This window comes from Micromys minutus (genome assembly GCF_963924665.1).
Source record: "Micromys minutus genome assembly, chromosome: 18".
NCBI lineage: Eukaryota > Metazoa > Chordata > Mammalia > Rodentia > Muridae > Micromys > Micromys minutus.
Genome location: NC_137953.1, coordinates 26,864,717 through 26,887,720, shown reverse-complemented (window position 1 = coordinate 26,887,720; position 23,004 = coordinate 26,864,717). Strand labels below are relative to the sequence as shown.

Genomic DNA, 23,004 nt, shown 5'->3' with positions numbered 1-23,004 from the left:
TGTTGTTGTTTTTGGTGTTGTTGTCTGTGTGTGTATATGTGTGTGTGTGTGTGTGTGTGTGTGTGTGTGTTTGCCTTTTCTTGCACAATAACATTCAAAGTGAATTTCATGGCTTTTTATTGTCCATTATATTGCATTCATAAATTGATGGCCATGAGACATGTTTCTACCTACGGTTGACTATGAAAGATGCTGGTCTAGAGATGTGGCCCAACAGTATACTGAACACTTGCCTAGAATGCACAAGGCCTGGCTTTGATCCCCCCCATTGCAATGAAGGACTAAGAGGGCTAGGAAGAGGAGGAGCAGGAAGGGGAGGAGAAGGAAGGGGAGGAGCAGGTAGAGGAGGAGCAGGAAGGGGAGGAGCAGGAAGAGGAGGAGCAGGAAGGGGAGGAGAAGCAGAGAGGAGGGAGAACAGTGCCAGCCATGCTGAAAATTAGTAAGCATGATCAAGCATGCTTAATGCTTGGTTTACACATATATGGAATTTTAGCATGTCCCATAGGTATGTTCAGTTAGTGTATGGCAGTGATCAGCAGTGCATATGTGTCATCCTTTGCAGACTCAGGGGAGATGGATGAACTTGGCAAAGGCTGGATACAGAGGCACATGGGCCTAGTGTCACACTGGCCTAGGTGCCCTGTGGTTTGCAAAACTGCAGCTGTTGCTCCTCGGGGTGATTACTTTCCACATCTTGAAAATGAGGCTGATACTATGTGTCATGCTGGGTTATGTCTCTCTTGCGGGAGCGGAGGGTGAAAGTGGATTGTATAGGTAACAGGTAGATTGCTACTTACAATCAGAACATGTGAACTGCCATTTTGTTAACAAATTATAGCAAATTATTAGCAAATACCCATGCCTTTCAGCATTGTTTTGGGCATGCTGGGGACAGAACTCAGGGAGTTTGCCTATGCTAAGCAATCGTCATCCCAGACTGAGCTCCATCAAGGAGAGACTAACCAGGACCATCAGAGAATAAAATTATAATGAAAAATGAATGTGCCTTGTCAGAGTGGGTGATGTTTATACACACATACATATATAAGTACTCATAGACAGACAGACAGACAGATGAGAGAGATATGGGAAAAACAAAAATAAGAATGGCAGAAATTGGTGTTACGTGTCTACTTAGAGCCGATGTTTATTCGCCTGATATTTGGATAAAATACCTTTGTTCCCACTGTTCTGCTTTACCGTAAATCAGAGGGAAAGCTGAATCACTCAGGCATAACTACTAAACACAGATGGACAGATGGACAATGATCTTGAGTGTGAAATTTGCCTTCCCCACATTTCAACAGCTCTTGCATGGTTTAAGAGTTGTTGCTCTGAGTTTTACCCAAGTGTGTGTGTTCTACACTCAAGAATCCCACTAGCAGAGTTCTAGAAAGAAGATGGAAAGTGTAGTGGGGCTGGTGCCTGGTGTGTGTCTTTCTGGTGTTTCTAGACGCACGGTGGGTTCTCAGTTCCTGCCTGTTGGTTCCTGCCCTGACTTCCGTTCCTGAAGGGCTGGCAGCAGTGGCATGAAATAAATCCTTTCTGCCACCAGATGCTTTTAGCCAGAGACTTACCAGAGCACCAAAACCCAAACTAGAACAGGCTCTAATTCATATCTGGAGTTTTATACTACACAAAGGATCAAAAGCAGCATTTATTATAAAGTCAAATTTGTCAAGCAATTTTGAAAAACATTGAAGATGGGCTACATCCTAGGTATCAAAACCCAGTCAAGATTTAGGTTCTTATGGAAAAAATTGCAAAGCACATTTGCTTCCATTCTTGACCAATGGCAACCTTACACTATTATCAAAGACCCGAGGAGTTTTAGTTGCTTGTGTACTGTTGTGATTAATTCCTTGAGAATGTCATGCAATGTGCTTTGGTTACGAATGGTTGGTTTTATACCTATCTTACACATCTGTTTGCCACAGCGATGTGAAAGCATCTTGATTGAAAAGAAGTCAAAACGGCAACAAGGTTTAGGAAGACTGCGGTAAAGCAGTGAGCTCACCTCAAGTTTGTAGAAGTTAGCTGTGAGCAGTGCTTGGGGAGTGATTTATTCCATCTCTGACTGTTCTCCTAGCACACTTGGCCAGTCTCCCCACCCCCACCCCTGACACTGTGGATGAGAGTGGCTGTGTGTGGGGATCCTCATAGGAGCAAACGGAGAGGCTCAATGGTAGCTCTTGGCGAAGGGTCAATACTGCTTTGATGTCTTTGCTTCTCGTTCATCTACATTTCCTGTTTTGGCACAGAGATCTCCTTTGAGTGGTATGAAGCCTAAAACAAACAAACAAGCAAACTTCACGGTTCCAAATAAGGAACCCAGAACTAGCAAGGCCCTGGTTGAATCTGTTCATTCGTCGTTTTGATTTGGGAACAGGTAACAGTGCACGGATGCTTTGAGCGTGTAAGGAGTGTGTAGTACCAACCCTTCTCAGGCTACCTAGCTGCTCCGTGTTCTAGATGCCGTCCGCATATCTAAGCCAAAGCGTGGCTATAAATGCGCAGACTGTGCATTTGCTGCAGACTGCTCTTTCTCTTTTTTTACTTTCTGTAACCTAGAGACCATGACAGTTGTCACACCCAAGTCTACTATATTCTTTATAAAGAGCCATCTCGTTAACCATTATAGGGTGTGGATTAACTTAGTTCACCAATGGTAGTAAGTCATATGCTTTATGACTTTAGCTATTTCTATGGTCTTTAGCTATTTTAAAAAATATATTGTTTCTCATACGTATGGGCATGTCACAAAGATAAAGTCTTAAAATTGGAAAGCACGTGTAAAAGTTGATACATTTGACCCCACACGCTCCCCAGCACACGGGAGCGAGTGACTTCTGCTCTCTGTCAGTGCAGGAGAGTAAGTGAGCCCCCCACTCTCTCCAGTGCGTGTTTATGCACACTGTGAGCCTGGATGAGCTGATGACACAGAACAGTATTTTGTGGGTTTGACTCAACATTTTTTCATGAATAAAATGGAGCATCTTTGAATGTGCATTAATGTCACTTATACTCTTTCTTTTAAAGCTATGAACTGTTTAGGCAATATATCTATATCTATATCTATATCTATATCATCTCCTTATTGCTTTTCATTATGAATGTGTAAGTCTTTGTATAAAAATTAAAAAGCGATCCTACTATAACTTTGATATGATACAGTTTCCCTCTAATTTGTCTTCATTTCTCCGTTACTTGGAGCTCTTACCCACCAAACAGTCTCCCCCATACTTTGTCTTGAGGGATTTTTTAAAATCTTTTATATTTTTCATATGATAATAGTTTCCCTTTTTTAGATGTTAAAATTTTAGTATTTTGGGTTTTCTTTTAAGGCACAGCATGGGATCCTTACATTAACATCTATGTTTCTCGTTTGCTCCTCGATTTTCTCAGTAATTTTTATTGAATAATAAGTCTTTTTTCACCTCATCCCATGTGCAGTGTCCTTTATATATATATATATATATATATATATATATATATATATATATATATATATATATATATATATATATATATATATACATATTTGTTTGGGGCTCTGAGATTCACTGCCCAAGTACTTCTCTATTCTCCTTAATGGTATGGCTTATGGCTTTATCATTTTATTATCCAAGGCCTTGAGTTTTGCATGTGAACTTCAGAGTGTCTTGCCCCACTCTGAAAAGCAAGCAAGTCTGTATTTCCACCATGGTCACTGAGGTTTACAGCCCAGTGTGACCTTTGTCGGGCATTGGAAAGTAAAGTGTGTTTTCTCTGCGTCCTCTCTGTTTCTCAGCCGTGTCTTACAGGTTCATCTCATCTCTGAATCTTCTGTTCCATATTTCCAGGCTGACTTACGAGAGCAGTTGTCTCTGAGGGTGACAGTATTTTCGAGCAGCTGTTTTCTATGCACGGAAGGGATGCTGAGATTTTGCTTACGGGTTCTGAAGAGTCACCTTGAAAACTTTCCTTGTGATTCAAAGTTATCTTCCCTCTGATTCTCTCAGGTTTTCCCTGCCGAATATGTGTTTTATTTCCTTCATAACTGAATCGAGTGACTCTCACCTCTAGAGTGATGACACGGGGTAGTGACAGTGTACTCATTCCTGATTTGTTCCTGACTTTAACTGGAATGTTTGGAGTCTTTCCTCATTTACTGTGACGTGTTTTGTATTGTAGTCGAGAGACAGCTATGTAAATCATTCTATTTATGATCACTGTATGTGGGGGAGTATAAAATGTGTGGGGGCTTGTGTGACACAGCGCTCATGGGGAGGTCAGAGGACAGGGCTGTAGAATCTGTTTCCTCATTCTACCTTTGCATGGGTTCTAGGGTTCAAGCTCAGCTTTTCAGGCTTGAGCAGCAAGCATTTTCACCATCAGAGCCCATACTGCAGATGCTGACTTTCTTTGTCAGTGCTCTGACTATGAGAAGTTAGATCAGTAGGTGGCTTTTGCCTTGAAATATTCCTGCGTTAGGTTTTTCAAGACAAGAGTCTTCCAGTGTAGCTGTGGCTGTCCTGGAACCCACTCTCCAGCCTCCAACTCAGAGATCCTCCTCCATCGACCTCCCAGGTTCTGGGACTAAAGGTGTGTACCCCCACACCTGGCTGAAATGCCCTTGACTTTGAACTAGCCTTAGCTGACGGGTGTTACTTTAAATATTTCAGATTTCTGCTTATGTATGTTTCTCAGATCTTGCTCATGAGTGAGATTGGTCAGTGCTGTGGGAGTTGGGGGGGTCTGTCTGTCTCGGCTTTGGGTCTGTCTGCTACCCATAGTTAACCTCTTCCCCAGCAGCTGGGTGGTTATAGGGCCTTTCTGTTTACTGTCAGCAGACCTTTGACATTTTCAGTGTGCCCCATCCTTTCTTGTCTTGGTCACTTTACTAATCTGTATTTTAATTGAAAGCTGTCCAATTTAATATGTGATTTCAGATTAGAGCAGAAACATTTAGCGTCTTCCTGACTGTCTCGGGTTCCCTTCCTTCCTTGTTCTTTTTGTATTTTCTGATCCTTTGGAGGATTTATTTTGATGTTTGATTTTCAGAGAAGCCTTGAGCCTTCATAAGTTGTAACATTTATCATGTTCCTAATTTCTAAATATCTGTTTATAAACTCACAGATGAAAGTTGGTTTCTTTTTCTCTACTCCCTTTAGCAGCCGTTGTCATTAGAGTCCTCAGGAGCTGTCCTCCCGTCCGTCTGTGTCATTGTCATCGCTGACAGCTGTGATATGCTCTGACCTGTGCTTTGGCAATGTTCCATTTGTCACAACCTTCATAGGATCGTTCAGTTGTTTATTTAGTGCCCCAGAGTTTTCCGGGCTAGCATTTGAAAGGTGTTCTCTGAGTCTTCCTGTATTGGATTCTAAAGAGAGTCTGATCTGCTGTGTTCCTGCCTTTGCCTTTGGGTTAATTCGATCACCCAACCCCCCCATCCCCACCCCCGCCCCTGCACAGCAGCAGCAATTGTACAGTGCTTCTGTGCCTATATTAAGAACTACTTAAAGAATAAATCTTTTATGCTCAGGGCATACCATCATTTTTTTCCTACCTTCCATTTATATAAGCCTTTCCGTTTGTATACCTGGTGTATGTATTGTTCCTGCACAGGTGTGAGCACACTTGGAGGTCAGAGGTCAGCTTCAGGTGTCCTCCTCGTTTGCTCTCTACCTTCTATTTTGAGACAGAAGCTCTCACTGAACCTACAGTTCCTCAGTTTTGCTAGTCTAGCTGGCCAGCGAGCTCCAGGGATGTGCCTATCCCCTCCACAGCCGGTCATTGCTAGAGCTAGAGATGTGAGCTCAACGTTTATGCAGGTTCTGGAGATGTGGACTCAGGTCCTAGTGCCTTTGTGGCAGGCACTTCGGTACTTAGCCATGTTCCCAGCTTTAGCATGTCTAATAGGTCTGATATGGGTGGGCAATTCCTCGATAAAAACACCAATTCTGTCCCGTCTTCTTGGGTGGCCTAGAATGGTATTGTTTGTTTGTTTGCTTGCTTGAAAGGCTCATTGTAGAGCTCAGGCTGGTCTTACACATGTACCTTTCCTGCCTCTGCTTCCTGAGTGCCGGTGTTGTGGAAATGATCTACCACAGACTCCTTGCAAGTTTGCATTATTACTTTGATCAGTGCTAATCAGCAGTTAATATTTCTGGTGCATCGGCATTGTAAAGAATTCTTATTTGTCTTGTTTATGGTTTTGGACTGATTTCAACGTTTCCTGATTCAGTGTGCATGATTTAGACGGCACACAGGTGGATTTCAGTCCAATCTGAAAGCATCCTCAGTAGCTTGCAAGTTTAGCTTATTTTCATGAACTAATGGTCAGATACGCCTGCGTTTATTTTTATTCTGTTCTGCTCGAGTTTTACTGCTAATTTTTCCTTTTAATGTGTTAACTAATGAACCATTTTAATTTGTCTTGTTTCCATACTCTACCTGAAAGTAAACTGTTTTCATTTTTTTCCAAATGACTCTATAGCTAATTCTAATCCCTGAATTCCTCTGGACCATGGTTTTGCTTGTATGTGTTTTTCATGTGGTGAAAAACATAATCAATGCCAAATACTGACACACACACACACACGTGTGCCTATGTGCGCACGCAAGCGTGCACACACACACACACCCCACACTGTTCCTTTTGAAATCTCTTTTCTGCCATTCAGTTTTGGCTGATAGAATCACTTCCCTTAATTTTTCTTGTATTTACAGTTACATCTTTTAATATACTTTTATTCTTGAATGTATGTCAATACTTCAAAAGTATTTGACTCTCTCTGTAGTAGCTAAAAAATCAATATGCATGTATTCTCCACTTTGTGGCCCTTTTTACTTGATGATTCTTGCTGGTTACATCCCTCTGGGTTGATAGCTTCTGTAGTGGGATTGCTGTTTTGGATATTAGCTGTATTTCTTTCTTTTCATGATTTTCAAAGTTAGGATGCCTTGTTTTAATTCACCCCCACCCTCCTCTCCTAATCTCTTACTCTCCTACTTCCTCCAAATGGTGCTCCCTGCTGTCCCCTTCTCACTTTTAAGATCTCCCCCCCCATGTCTATTCCCATCATACACACATACATATACACACACATGCACACATACATAAACACAAGCACACACACACACATGCACATATGCACATGCACACACACATATACACATGCATATACACACACACATTCCACATATAAGGGAAAACATGCAATGTATATAGGGAAAACCGAGAGCTAGGAAGAGAAAGTAGGCCCAAATAAATGGCAGCCATGCTTGCTAACTGTAGAACCAGATTTCCTGTGCTATCATCAGTGCACATCCAGGAACTTGAATTTGGCATTAAAAACATTTACACTTGCCTTTTTATTGCAATGGCAGTGAGGCTGGGTATAAACTGTTGGGTCTTACATTATCTCTCTGGAATTCTGTGATGTGGATAATGTCTCTAAAGCTGTGTCAGTCTCCCTTAGTTATCACAAAAAACCAGCATTGCTTTTCTTCGCAATAATAAGGCATGCCAGGAAAGATGTCTCAGTGGTTAAGAGCACTCTTGAGGACCCACATGGGGCAGTTCTAATCATCTGTAATTCCAGCAAGTGTCACCTTATGTAATAGTTACATTTCTTAAAAAAATGCACCTCTTCTTTTGAACATCAGACTCCACCTTATCCAGTGAGCATCCCAGGCACAGGAGACCTTAGTCAGCACATGCCTTCCTTACTGGGAAGATACTGCTAAGGATGCTGACCCTGTGTCTGGCAGGTGGCTCATTGCCATCTCTAGTCCAGATGATGTTACCCCAAAGGACAGCATTTCTGCATAATTCCTAGTTCCCAGAGAAGAGGTACCACCCAGCTGTTAAGTTAAAAAACACCCTCCTGGTAAAATCTAACACCATAAATTAAAGAGGTAGCCTTCATTTTAGAAAGTGGCTTGTTACATTACACTGGATGATCTGATTGTGTTCACGGATAAGGTGGATTCTGTTTTTCAAAAGTAGAGACATGCTTTTTAGAAATGAAACTATTACATAAAGTGATGCTTCCTTACAGGTGTGTGATGATTCCTTACAGGTGTCACCCCAGTGGTAGAAAAAAGAAAAGACAAGAAAACCAACAGTCTACTCTCACCCTGGGGAAACACACACACAGTGGATATTATGCGTTTGAGTCATAGTGAATATTATCAATATCTCTGGTTTTCCCTTCACCAAGTGCTGTTCAGCCATTATAAAGAATTCAGTGAATGAGCTAGTAGCCAATTTGCACTTTAGCAAGAGCCTAATAAACGAAAACTGATTTATGAGCTCATTGGAGGCATGACACTGAGTTTTGTAATGACAGTGGTTAAGGAATGAGTTTTTTTAGAATCCGCAGAGATGACCCTGTAACTGTTCAGCTAGCAACTGACTGGAACATCTGAACAGGACAGAGTTCCAGAGTTTCCGGAAACGGGTGTTTCTCGGGTGCAGCAGTCCTTCCTGGGGACCTTTCTGAAATGAGAGAGGCATCCCTACCTTTCTTAGTCACTTCCGGCTCTAAGCACAGCCTGCCATTCACGTAGGCTTGCCCTGCTAAAAGTCAGTGAATCTGTGCAAAACTCAGTTTTCTCGGGAAGGACAAAGCGTGTGGCTGTGAGGCAGTGTTTAGCCTCCTAAACTCAGGAGGCCTTAGCTGGCATGTGCATCCCTTACTAGAAGATACTACCCTGTACGCTGAGCCCGTGTCCAGCAGAGACGCTGCCTTTCTTATGAGCTTCCACCAGAGTCTCTCAGAATGTGGTCCCCAGGGATCAGTGTTGGCCTGTTCTGGGGGAGTGTGGAGGAAAGCATATGTTCAACTTCTCTGAAAAAATAAGTGACCAAGAATTCGGCTTAGGTTCCCCTGAGAAATTGGAGATGGGTTTCGAGGGCATGTGGATAAACATCATTGGCTTGATCATGACTGTGTTTATTCTTACTACTAATTTCCATTAATGGTAAGCGTTTTTACCTGACTATGTACATGATTTGATTTATAGAAAATGCTGAAACCGTAAGCTCAGGTGGTCTGTGGGTATTCTAAAAGCTATAAAAGCCACCTGCAGACAGACAACTGAGACCAGCTTAGTGCTGGGCCCCGGGTCAGGACTGCAGCCCCTCCAGACTGGGATACTGTTACCCTCCTTGCTGCCCCAGCTTCCATGGGGGGTGTTTACCCTCTTCCTTTCATGATGATTATTCTAGTTACCCATGGTGACGCTAAGCACAGCCACTGTGTCCTGGGACCTGTGTGGGATTCGTTGTATAGAGGACCCGTCCTGTGGACTCTGTCTGGTATCAACTTGATGCCTTAGAGCACTCAATCTTTTTTCCAGATAAAATGTACCTGGTGAAGAAGCCAAGCAGACCTGGGTGCCAGTCTGTTTAAATTCTCCCTTCTGTTTAAGTAGCTAGTGTTTGTGCAAATGCTGCTTTTTGAATATTTCACAGGTTGCGGGGAAGTATAAAAGCTTTTGGATAGCTGGCTTTTCAAATATCTTAGGCATTTTGAATAAATTTCAGAGCAACGCAAAAATGGTTCTTAATGGTTGAAGAGAGCAGAAGGCATCAAAGAGCTTGCTGGTGCAGCCCGGGACTTCCTGGGGGTTGGTATGCTTAACCACCAGATTCTAAAAAGTACCTCTCTAAAAAATCATTTAGTGATTATATCTGTCAAGGGAGAAAATGCTTCCACAGCCATGAAGCATACACACGAAAATATCTTTAATCCCAAACTTTGGAAAATTATGCCCTGTGATTTCAGCAAGGCGTAATTCCAGGGGTACCTAATTGCTCTCCTCGGTTTCTTGGGACAAAGCTAGGTAAGGAACAGAGAGAGAGACAAAGAACTATTCTCACGCTGTGGGCACTTGATCCTTTCTTGGCCTGAAAAGCATTTTAAAACCTTTGCAAACCAAAGCAACCTAAGTAGCAGAAACTGGTTAATTTACTGAAAGATGTGGTAAAGCCGAGCTGAACCCCCTTCACAGTGGCCTCCTGCAAAGATTAGCTAAATCGGCCTCCTCTTTCGGCTGGATACAATCACCTGTCTCCTCATTCAGTGACCTGTAATGAATGCCCTGACTTTCCCGGCTGCTGGTGGTACACCTCTATCAGAATAGACAGACCACCCGATCCCAGCTCTTCCGTGCCTGTGTCTGTGCCCTAAGCTGTGCCTGTTGTGGCGTACACCTATAGAAGCCAGCACGGTCCTGCTGTTTGTCAAGGTTTATTGTGGGAACTGTGGCTAGCTGGTTACAAAGTCTGCACTATGGAAAAGGTAGAGACATACCAGTGGTTGCAGAAAGGTATTCTGTTGCTTGGTTGGGTTCGCCTCTGTAGCAGTGAAGAAATATATATGCACAGGTGTACACACACACACACACACACACACACACACACACACACACATTAGGGGTTGCAAAAAAAATGCATGTATCTGGAGATCAGATACCTTATAATATTAACCATTAGAAAGAGAACTGTGTTTGTAGAACCTTGCCAGAAGTTCTGTGTGTCACAAACACCAGGTAGAAAGTCTAATCAAGGACACAGCACCAAGACAGTTATGCAGAAACATCAATAAGGGAGAGGGATAGCTGACATACTGGAAAGGCACAAGAAGATCAGAGCACCCTCGTAAGCCTTGCTTAAGGCCAGCATCCTGTGTGAAGCTGAACGTGAAGCATTAAAATGGCTGGATGCCATTCTGTTTATGAAGATGGCGATTGTGCCCAACACATTAAAACTGATAAAACCGCAGGTTAATGATGCAGGAGTCATGGGAAAATCAATTTAGAATGAGGGAGGTGTGTGCTTAAATATTCCCTTTCTGTGGAGAATCAAGGGTACATTCTATCGGTCTTATCACCAAATTATCTACTTCTCTCGCTGCCAGCACATAGCCCAGGCTGGCCTCCCCGTGAGTGCTCAGTGATTGGCTGATCAGACGAGCTAAGGAGGCAGGGAGAGTGGAGCTGGCTACAAATGCCCGTGTCAGGGAGACCTGCATCAGCCGTGTACAAAGCACATCCATGTTAAAAACAATCCCTTTTCCTCTTTTGCAGACCAGAAACGACTCTCTTGGAACCATTCCTAAGCAAGAGAGACCAACACTGTGACATATGCCGGTGCCGCCTCCACCGCCGCCACCACCACCACCTCCTCTGCCTCCACTCCCTCCACCTCTGGGGGCTCCACCCCCTCCACCTCTGGGGGCTCCTCCCCCTCCACCTCTGGGGGCTCCTCCCCCTCCCCCTCCACCAGGACCCCCGGTAAGACCTGTTTGTTTTTTCTCTGTGTTTTGCTGTGGAGCACAGACCTTCGTGCACAGTGCACTTTGAATGAGCCAGAAAGGAAGGAGTTTGATGTTTGGTGCAGCTGCCTTGGGCACCCAGATGACAGGTGCACCTTGGGATGTTGTCTCCGGCTGCTTTGGGGTTTGATTCCTAACCAGTCTGGACTAAATGTTCGCCTCCCTGACTCCTGTGCAAATATCATTGCACCTTTTTCAGTCTCTGTGATGTCCCCATCAGGTCCACATGGTACAGGCTTTCCCAGTCTCCCTGAGTGACTTTCCGTCACCGGAGGGTCTGGTGAGAGGTCAGGCCCATGAGACACTGGAGAGTTAATTTGCACGTCGGGTATTATGCAGGAGATGATGGTACCCTGGCTTCAGCACCCTGTTCTCTGTCCAGCCACGTTACATGTTAAGTGAAAGCCCCGGGGAAATGGGACTCGCTGATAGAAGCTCCCAGTGTCTGCACCAATAAATCTAGTCTACTGCTATTCCAGGCATGTTTTCTTAGTTTAGTCCTTTGATTTGTGCCAAAAGAGGGCCACAGAGGGTGGCTGGTCTGTTCGGAAATAGAGTCAGCCTCAGCACCAGTGACACTGGAACCAACTAACTGGGGTAGGGAGTCACCGAGCTGTACATTTTTAAGATATCTAACATCACCCTCAGCCTTTACCTATGCAATGCCAGTGACACCCTTCAAGTGTGGCAATGATTAATGTCCTCAGGTCCTGCCTGACAGGAAAATTACGAGGGCAGACTAGTAATAAGTGTTGAAGTTTCACTGCTGAGCTTGCCTCCACGTGCTCAAGTTCAAGATCATCACCACAGGGGGGCAAACAGTTCACAAATAAAGAGAGCAAATGGGAAACTGTTCACAGATCCTCAGTTTGCTGACACCGAAGAAATGCAACAGCCGTAGACATAAAAGCATCAAAGGCAGTTAGTGGGTCTTGAAGAATGACCATGTGCAAACACTCCTGCTGGTGCTCACAGCTAGAGCGTCGTAAATGGTGAACGGTTCTTTCTAGGGTGTTCTAAACAGGAAACAATCCTGCGTGCCCGTGTGCATCACTATGTAGTCAAGTGGTTTTTCTTTTTAGGGATGGTTAAGAATTTAACTCTAGGGGGATTCAGGTGGAGATCAGAGGAGTCATGGCTGCCAAAGTGTTTGAGTCCATCGGAAAGGAAAGTTCAGCCTGGCGTTAGCAGTTGCAGGAGACACAGTGAACTCTGCTTTATATAACATGGATGCTAGACACAGGGCTGTCATCTTTGACCGATTCCATGGCATACGGGACACTGTGGCAGGGGAAGGGACTCACTTTCTCATCCCTTGGGTACAGACACCAATTATCTTTGACTGCCGCTCTCAGCCACGAAATGTTCTGGTTATCACTGGTAGTGAAGACTTCAGAACGTCAACATCACACTACGCATCCTCTTCCGGTGGCTCAATGCTGGGACATTGATTACCCAGAGAGAGCTGGTCTCCAGACAGGGGAGCGATGACCTCACAGAGCGAGCAGCAACATTTGGGCTCATCCTGGATGACGTGTCCCTGACACATCTGGCCTTCGGGAAGGAGTTCACAGAGGCAGTGGAAGCCAAACAGGTGGCTCAGCAGGAAGCGGAGAGGGCCAGATTTGTGGTGGGAAAGGCTGAGCAGCAGAAGGAGGCAGCCATCGTCCCTGCTGAGGGGGACTCCAAGGCAGCTGAGCTGATCGCCAACTCACAGGCCACAGCCTGATTGAGCTGTGGAAGCAGAAAGCCGCTGAGGACCTGGCATACCAGCTCTCCTGCTCTGGGAACATCACCTACCTGCCAGCAGGGCAGTCCCTGCTCCTCCAGCTTCCCCAGTGAGGCCAACCAGGTCACGGCCTGGAGCATTCTGAGTGATGCCTTCCTTCTGCCCCACCCCAGAAATCACTGTGAAATTGAATGATTGTCTTAAAGTGAAAGAAATAAAGGTAAAATCACTTCAAAAAAAGAAAAAAAGAAAGAAAAAGTAAAGAATTTAACCCTAAAGGAACCAAAAAGATGCACACAAAGATATGAACAGAAATATGTTCTAGTGAAGATAATATGACTAATGAAAATAATAGTGATGGAAACTACATTTTTAATGTTACACTCTAAATTAAAAAACTGTGCCATGTCACAGTGTTAGTTAAGAACTACAATTATTTATAGGGTCTTGCCAACATGCATAGTACACACAGTGAAATCTGTTGTATAATTCACACCATAAATAGAAAGGAAGCATAAGGAAATTTGATAGACTAATATAAAAGCTAATATTTCATTAGAAAATCCTTTGGTAAAGTTTTTGCAACACCTTCCTCATTATTATTATTATTTTTGCAATGTCTGCTCATGAAGGAACAGGTCATGTGGAACAGAAGATAACGATGTAAATCTTAATATATTAAAAATATATTATTGCAATCTGGAAAAATAGTCACCCTACATATTAAAGGCAAAATAGTTCATGTCATTGGTGTTTACAGAGATCTTATGGACCAACATGGAGAGGATGATGGGAAAACAGATGGAAGGGAAGATTTTCAAATCTGGAGCATTCTGAATTTCAAATTTTTGAATTAGGGTTACTCATTCTGTAAAATCAGTAAAAGTATAACTTCTAGGACTTAAAAATACCAAGTTAGACACCCCTTCTCGTGGTTTCTGGTAAGAAATGGTCCACCTGAAGTGAAAAAAAAACAAAAAAACAAAAAAAACCATAATTAGTCGGAGTGTTTGACCTTGAAGGTTCCAAAATGGGCCAGGGTGTTGGAACCAGGTCTTGAAGGTCCTTTGTGGGAACAAAATTGTGATTTCCTGAGAGACAATTTTTTAATAGTGATCAATCCTTAAACAAATCAGTGAATGATTTCGAGGTTCACTCCAGACATTCTTTCTTTAGAAAATTAATAATGGAAGGCAGTGGGGATAGAAGATAGCAAAGAAACATGGCCCGTCAGACACAGCAGAGCTGAGGCACATGTGGACTCAAAGAGACTGTGGCAGCATGCAGAAATCTAAGCCAGGTGGCTCCTGAGAGCAGTACAAGTCCCCATCCCTAATTCCCTGTCTCCAACAGAGAGCAGCTCCCAAAGGAAAACTCAGTTTTCTCCAAGGGAGTCTCCCAGGGCACACAAACACACTTAAGGGCACACCTAAGATCTGCCTAAGCAGCACTCGCACAAGAGGGGAATACAGGCAGAGCTGCTGGGAACCTGGCAAGCTAGAGCCTGTGGCCCAAACCCGGGCTGTGACCAATGTGCTTTCTGGACACATAGCTAGGGCAAAGAATCGCAGGAAAAATATTTCGTGAGACATGGAAATGCTTGCTTACTCGGTGGCTGGCTCTCTGCAGTAGAGCCGGCAGAACAACCAAGAAAAAAGGTTATCCTACCCAAAAGAACGCCCTTCCCACATGTAGACCTGTATTCTAATAATTGGCTTAATTCTCATTACTACATTTTCAGTTTGGGAGATAGCTGTTTTTGTGGAAATCATTTCCCATTTTCTACAGGCTATCTCTCACTTGTCCCCTTGGCCCAAAATCTCTGAAATATTTACTTTCTGGCCCTTTCCAGAGACAAGTCACCAATATCTGCCCCAGAGTCCTGGCCTTCTTCTGCCTCTTGTGTGGCACCTGTCACCAGTGGTCTCATCACTAGCCTCTGCTTTTCCTCTCAGGGACTTCCCATGACCTTTTAACAGGGCTCACCCCAGCATTCACAGTTTGGGGCCTGCTCCCGCTCTGGCTCCTCCTGAGCCCCTCTCTCAGGCTATGTTCAACCATGGCTTTTATGTATCTGTTCCTTCTGTCTGGAAGGAACTTCAAACTAAAATCCAAGTAGAGTTCCAGTACACTGACCCAGCTGGCTTTGGTACTTATTTTTAAAAGCCCTCCTTCAAAATGGTAATTTTTCTAATTATGTTTTTATTTTATTAGTGTCTGCCTTTAATCTTATATTTTTTGTGTCTGATTTGAAATAGGCATGCATGTTATGAAAGAAGGAAAGAAAGGAAGAGAAAAAGGGACAGGGAACGAGGTGAAGAAGAGGGAAGAAGAGGAGACAGGAAGGAAAGTAGGAAAAGAATGAATGAATGAGGCAGGAAACTAATGACTGAGTAAACAGGGTTGAGAAACAGTTTTTCATAACTAGTGGCCAGGACTGTAAGCCCAATAAAATCCATAATAAACAAGACATTATTCAGGACCCCAGGGATGGTGAGGAGTGGGAGACCAGACCCAGCTCTGAATATAGCATGGCGAATGGGAATTTGTAGCCAAGAACCTGTAAAGAAGAATTACTAAGAGGGTAGCAGCAGTAGTGGGCGGGGTGCTCCAGCACACTGTGGATAAACCTATCTGCCATTGTTTATCTGTTTGCTGTAGTAACCTGGAACTTTACGCATGCTTGGAAAGCACTTCAATAGTTAGCCACATCCCTAGCCAACCCAAATGTGATCCGACATGGTAGAGTTTGATGAAAACCTGATCAAAACCAGGACAATCAGATATCTAGAGTTCTGGGGGAGGGGGTGTTGATCAAAACCAGGACAATCAGATATCTAGAGTTCTGGGGGAGGGGGTGTTGGCGGTGGGGTTTGTTGTTGTTTTTTAATTTTTGTTTTTAGAGACATGGTTCCTCTGTGTAGCCTTGGCCATCCTAGAACTAGCTCTGTAGAACAAGCTTGCCTCGAACTCACAGAGATCTGCCTGCCTCTGCAGTGCTGGCATTAAAGGCATGCCACGACCATCCAGCCAAGTTCAGCATTCTTGATAAACTTATTCAATGAGGTTCTTTTTCAAAACAGGATTATTCTGTACAGATGGGCCTAGAAGTTTCTGATGCCTAACCAGAACTTGATTGATTGCAAAGACTTTTCCCTCTTTCCCCACCCCCAACTCTAGACATGTGCATGTCTGGTGTGGCTGAAGGGTGGAGGATGCTTCGGGGGCTTTGGGATAGCCGTCTGCTCAGCCAGGCAGCTCTACCCTCCCTTCTCTCATCTTTTTTCTGAAACCACCCCCTTCATCTTTTTGGCTCTCCTCCTTTTCCTTCCTCCCTTTAAAATCCATAAGCCATGTAAACTGCCTGTGGAAGGCATGTGTTGGTTCACTTATAGCTAAAGTGTTATTGTTTGGTTTATAGGATATGGGTTTTTAAAAATTATCTGCAGTTTTATTTTTAATCCACAATGGATTTGGGTTTGAGCAGCAAAATTGTACTGAAGTTTGATTTTCAAATCCTCTTGTATCTTTGTATCCAATTATATTAGATGTAGTGAGAGACCAAACTTCATAAAGGTGCATGAACCTTATCTGCCGGCCTTGTTCCCTCACAGAGTCAGATGTAGGCATCACTGACCATCTGGTAACAGTCATGGTTGTAGCCTGCGTGTTCATTCATCAAATAGATTTTCTGGACCTTCATTTCATTGTTACCATTCAAACTAGAACATCCTCAAAGAGAAACAGTTGCTCCAGAGCTGGGTACATACCTTGTTATTTAAACATCAAGGAGGAACAGGCTTGGCTGTCCCTGCTTTACACACTGATGCAGAAGATGCTGCAGCGCCAGGCACGTCACCTACCTGTTCTGAACGACTGTTTATTAACTCCTGCAGAACGGAAATTGTAGTGTGCCCTCTCTCTTCTCTACCCTGTTGGTCAAGTTATTTTCTTTGGAAACTCAGTGGTATTGGTTTGTTTGTTTTTGTTTGTTTGTTTGTTTTGGTTTTGGTTTTGGTGTGTGTGTGTGTGTGTGTGTGTGTGTGTGTGTGTGTGTGTGTGTGTGTGTCAGATTTCCTGTCTGCTCCAGAGGCAGTGTATCTGGACCTGCCACTCACAACTGCAAGGGACCATTCAGGATGACACTCAAACATGTTTGTTCTGTCACAGCTGTGGGTGGGTGGGTGGCAGGCACAGAAAGGAGAAGTTTGCATGGTTCACAGTTACACCCAGATAATGATGCCTGGGGCCTACCACAAGCCAGAAAGGCCTTCATTACACAGACAGACCTGTCCTGAGCAGGAGCCACCCATAAAATATCTAAGAGGAATGAAAGGAAAATTGCTTTATACCAAGATTCAATGCCAGGATCTAGCCAGTTACTAAAGCCAGAGACTCCTTGCTGGAGCATTATTCACACCTCAGACTGCTGGCTTTGGCCTCGAGGAACCTGAAATTCCACAATCATTAGAAAACCACAAGCCAGCCATTTCTCCCTCCCAGGTCTTCCTCTGAGCCAGGTGACTAGAAGGACCCGGCCGACGTCCTAGAGCCCTTTCGGCCTCGAATCTCTTGTCCTAACTGCTGTCATAAAAGAAGAATAAAAAACCAAAATCTTTCCAAGTTCATGTGATAGACACCCAGCTTGACCAAGTGTGAAAGTCTGAGGCAGGGTTCCAGCTCTGTGGAGACTCAGGGGCAAACCGTACTGGGGACTGCCACTCGACTGAGTGCAGACAAAGCCACCAATGTCACCTGTCATCACTGGGTTTTCAGGAAGGGAACGGGCCTGGACAAATTCTACCTATCTTTGAATGACTCCCCCACCCCCTCAGCCATCTACAGGACACGCTGCTTATTTCCTTGTGGTATCACAGATGGACCTCTAGTGCACGTGGCAAGAGATTGATCTGCGTCCCCATCCTCGTTGTTATGGAATTATGGTTATAATTCCAAGAAATGTGCCTTTATAAAAAGAAAAGGATGAGCAATGGCTTGCCGGTGGGCTGAGTGAGACTGTTTAAAGACGATGGTGTGGGACAGTAGCGGCGGGCACCCTCCTGGACGGCTGCCAGGCCTGGGAAGTACGCCAAACACCCAACATGGATGACTTGCTGTTACGGTTAGAATTCAGTAAGGGCGGCTCTGGTCGGACCAGGTGAGGAAGCTGGGGTACAGGGGGAGGTTCTGACAGATCCAGTGTCACAGACCCACTTACAGCCGCGGGGTGTGTACCAGTATGCTCTGCCTTGCACACTCGTGACACCAGCTATGGGGAACAGCGCCAACAAGCTTCGAGTGATGCTCCGAAGCAACCTACTCACTGGGTTGTTCTTCGTGATGGTTCCGCCTTAGCAAGTGATGTCATTCTTTTCTAAAGATTTAATAGTTTATGAGTGCGAGTGTTTTGCCTGCGTGTCTGTCTGTGTACCATGTGTATGCAGCAGCATAGGAGACCAGCAGAGGGTGGTGAACTCCCTGGAATTCAGGTTACAGGCTGTTGTTAGCCACCAAGTGGGTGCTGGGAATGGAATCCAGATCTTCTTCAAAAGCAACAAGTGCTCTTCTTCTTATTATTATTATTATTTATTTTATACACGTGAGTACACTGTTGCTGTCTTCAGACACACCAGAAGGGGGCATCAGATTTTGTTAGAGATGGTTGTGAGCAACCATGTGGGTGCCGGGAATTGAACTCAGGACCTTTGGAAGAACAGTCGGTGCTCTTAACCGCTGAGCCATCTCTCCAGCCCACAATAGGCGCTCTTAACCACAATGCCATCTCTTCTGTTCCAAATAACGTTATTCTTAGTTTTAAGAAGCACAGAGGGGGTGAGAACTTATCCAGGGGTTCACAGCTACGAATCCATTAGGGTTAAACTCTGGTAGAATGGCACCAGCTTTCCAAGAGCCTTTCTGTGCCCGAAGAGTCACTCTCATCTTCCCAACCTTCCCCATCCCATCATTTTCAACAGAATGGGCTGAGGAATGAAAGAGGGTCTTGGGGCCAGTGATCATGCAGTGAGTGAGTCAGAGACAGACGGCTATGCCAAGGCCAAGGCCAGGCACTCAGCAGACACCTCCTAGCTCCTAGCTTTATCTTCTGAGTTGGCACTAAGGTCAAAGGCAAGGCTGCTGTGAGCTGACTAGTCACCTGCCTCACACCTTCCACCTGCCTTTGCCCTGAGAGCCAAGAGCAGGTTCTCTGCTTCGGTGTTTAAGAACACCACCAATACCTCCAGACTGATAAGAACGATACATAAAGCAAACGTGATTATATCAGAAAAACAAACTTAGGAACAGCAGCCGTTAACATATGGGAAATTATTTAGAAGCCCCAACTAATCCTTCAGCACCACCTTCTCTGTTCTAATTTGTTATTGTTTTCCCGGAGAACAGACCCTGGGTCTCTGCTTTCCACTGAGGTATTTTAAAGCTCAGAGAAAGCACACGGTGCACCTGTTTTATAGATAGTGGCAATAGATTAGCATGTTAATAAGATCCGCTCAGAGTGGGGGAGTTGACTGTGTTTCGGGATGCTGCCAGCAGGGCTCCACTTGCACCAGTGGGGTGTCAGAACACAAAGGTGTGAAAATGGGTCTGTGTCTTTTAGCCTTAGTTCTGAAGGCATTGTGGGAAGCTGTGTGCTACAGCGGGGATCTGGCAATGACACAGCTTGCTGTATAAAAACGTCAAAAAAAAAAAAAAAGAAAAACGAAAAAGGGCAGATTGGAAAGTGAACCTCAGGAGCTGGTTCCAAGCTGTGGGGTAGGAGAATTACATAACAACTCTGAGCCACGTTTCCCCGTGTATTTTATTGGGATAATAATGGCCGCTTTCTGAGGTTCTATTGCCCCTAGAATGGAAGCTTCCAGGAGGAATTGGTCTGTTTGGTTTTGTCTTGTTTCCCTACAGTGTGTTTCTAGCGCTTTATGGATTGCATGCACACAGTGAAACCTGTAAACATGCATTGAATGAATGAATGAATGAATGAATGAATGAATGAATAACTGCAAGGCTTGCAGTGAGGATCCAATCCAAGGATGACAGCGTGCCAAGTGCCTTTTTATGAATAGCCACAACAATGCCAGTCAAAGGTCCGTGTTGGTGCAAAGTGGTCAGGACACACAGCAGGAGTTAACATCAAGGTTGGAACTCCAAAATGAGAGCCACCAATCTGGGGGTGCTGAAAGGAATCCAAAAACAGGAAACAAAGGGTATTAGTGAGGTTGCCTGTAGCTCCTGACTCACTCTGCCGGGGTTGCCCTGTTCATGGATTCCATGGAACCAATGGGTAGCCTTCCCTTTTGGTCACACTGAGCTGAATGGGGCTGGGTCCATATCTAGCAGGAAGACCTGGAACAACAGATTAGAGCCACATGACCTTTGCTGGGGCCTTGTCTCTGCTGCTCATCAGGGAGTGTCCCTCCCACTCCAGGGAATCGGAGCACAGTTAAATGCTTTGGACATTAGAAGAGGTTTGATGTTGGACAGCAGCAGTGGTGGACCAACAGTCTAGCTGAAGGGAAGCCCCCTGTCTCGATGTATGAATCACCAGCCATACCAGTGTGAGATTCTAGATGACTTCGCTGTAAGCCCTCTCTACAACAAGAGCAAGAATAGCTCCTGGGGTTCTGTAGCAGCTGCAGGAAGCTGAGATCAAATGCTGTGACCTGGTCTGTCTCTGTCTGAGCTGAAAATGTATTAAAATTCTACTGTCAGGGAAACTGGAATATGTTCTTTGCGTTGATTATTATAAAAGAAAGTGAGGGCTGGAGAGATGGCTCAGAGGTTAGGAAAACTGACTGTTCTTCCAGAGGTCCTGAGTTCAATTTCCAGCAACCACATGGTGGCTCCCAACCATCTGTAATGGGATCCGATGCCCTCTTCTGCTGTGTCTGAAGACAGCAACAGTGTACTCACATATATAAAATAAATAAATAAATCTTTTGTAAAAAGTGAGAGTTAATATTATAATTAGTTCTGGTTTATTTTACATATTAGAATTGATTACATATATGATGTATATGTATATGTGTATGTGTATACGTATATGTGTATACGTATATGTATATGTATGAAGGATTTGGAGGTGAATAGCTAATTGAAATGGAGATGAGATTGATGGCGAAGGGACAGCTGTTGGTGAAGATGAATAGTAGCTTCTAGACATTAGTCTTCGAGTGACTTTCGAGGGGAATGTCCAAATAGCAGTTGGCGCACCATCATTATCTCCCTGGCTGCTTCCCAGTCACGTGAACATGGAACAAGAGGACACCAGATAAGCAGTGTGCTTTGATAAACGGGCACTTGCTATTCTCAGTCCTGGTCCAAGGGCATCTTTCCTTCAGGGTGAACCCCACTGGGCTGTTTTCTCTCAGACAAAGCACAGAGGGCAATGTGGTAATTATCATAACAAATTCCTCCCGGTCTGTGACTCTTCAGAATATCAAGGTCACTAAATATGAACAAATTCCCTCTTTTAGCATTTTCTGTATCCAAAGAGAGGTTGCCTCCAGGAGCTTAAGGCCTCCAACTCTGATGAAACAGATGTTGAAGGTGCTTCAGCAGTAATGGATTTCAGAGTCGATGGACAGATTCCTGCCATTTCTGAAAGCTTATATGGAGAGTCCGATCAATTCCTGGCAACCCTGGAAGTCTTAGCATCCATTATAGATGATCTCTGAGCAAGTGCAGAGTAGTTGGCCCTGCTCACCTGCGGTGCGGTCTCTGCTGACTTCCTCTTCCATATCTCCCAGTTCCCGAAGATGGTTTCTGAAATGCCGAGTCTTGGATGTGACTTCCACAAAGCCTTCCTAACCCTCTTTCATACTTAGCTTTGTGGGGTTTGTTGGTTTGTTGGTGGGGGGTGGGGCTTGTTGTTTGGTTGTGGTCTTTTGCTGTTTTTTTTTCTTGTTTGTTTGAGACAAGGTTTCACTCACTATATAACCCTGCCTTTCTGGAGCTATCTATCCAGACCAGGCTTGTTTCAAACTCTTAGAGATTCCTTGTCTTTCTGGAGCTATCTATCCAGACCAGGCTTATTTCAAACTCTCAGAGATTCCTTGTCTTTGCCTCCCAGTTGCCAGAATCCACCACACCATGCATGCAATTTCATTTCCAGTAGCCTTAATCTTGCACAGCAGCTTTAGTACTTAGCAAAACTGAACAGAAAGGAATGCTCCCACATACTCATTGCCCCCCCACCAAGCATATTCGCCCACAATAAAAAGCAAAATTTTCATCAGTGTGTAAAGAGTTTTCATTTTTCAAATCATCCTCTTGATGGTGTCATTACTCAGAATAAAAGGGAAAATTAGCAAAAATTATGATTCTTAAAGATGTTTACATGATGTTCTTCTACAATGAGTGTCTGACAACTATATTATAACATGGCCTTATTTCATGCCACCACGGGGTGGTTATTAAAATGAAAATAACTATCCTGTAGATCAGAGGAGTAGCTGACTGGCAAGGGCAGCTGAGACCTGACAGAATTAATGTTCTAGTGCAGCTGGATGCTTCTTGGTCTTCACATGGGACCAGAGCTGTACCTGCTTCCTTCAGGGTGAACCCCACTGGGCAGAGACCTGTCTGCCTACAGAAAGGACAGCACAGCGGTAGATCTGAGGTTACGGAAGTGAAGGGTGCATCAGCCCACACCATGCCAGTTCCAGAGAGGCTCAGTCAGCAGACCTAATTTTAGGAGGTGCAAGACAGAAATACAGTTGAGAGGAATGAACTAAAAATAAGTCCCCTCTCTTCCCTGCACTTTACACCCTCAGTCTGAATGTGTTCCGTCCAAGCAAGGGAGGTCCTTGTCATGGCTGGCGTGGTGACCTCATGGGGAGCCGAGGGGCCAGCATTCTGTTGTGAGTCACTGCAGCTGTTGTGACTTTCCACTTCTGCCCTCTGGAAGTGCTGACATCCAGTGGAACCCATGTTGTT

General features: G+C 44.4%; 1 protein-coding gene and 1 pseudogene across 4 annotated transcripts in view; both read left to right on the top strand.

The window, feature by feature from the left end:
* The window catches only part of WIPF3 (WAS/WASL interacting protein family member 3), a 65,601-nt gene that overhangs the window by 7,068 nt on the left and 35,529 nt on the right, over positions 1-23,004 (top strand). For all 3 annotated transcript variants that reach the window (XM_080932236.1, XM_080932234.1, XM_080932235.1), the window contains exon 2: positions 11,080-11,286. In XM_080932236.1, the coding sequence (XP_080788362.1) occupies positions 11,137-11,286 (150 nt within the window). In that variant the 5' untranslated portion in view covers positions 11,080-11,136. The remainder of the gene's footprint in view (positions 1-11,079; positions 11,287-23,004) is intronic.
* LOC308432481 (prohibitin 1-like) lies at positions 12,462-13,324 on the top strand (annotated as a pseudogene). Its single transcript has one exon. The product of its transcript is annotated as a prohibitin 1-like (transcript).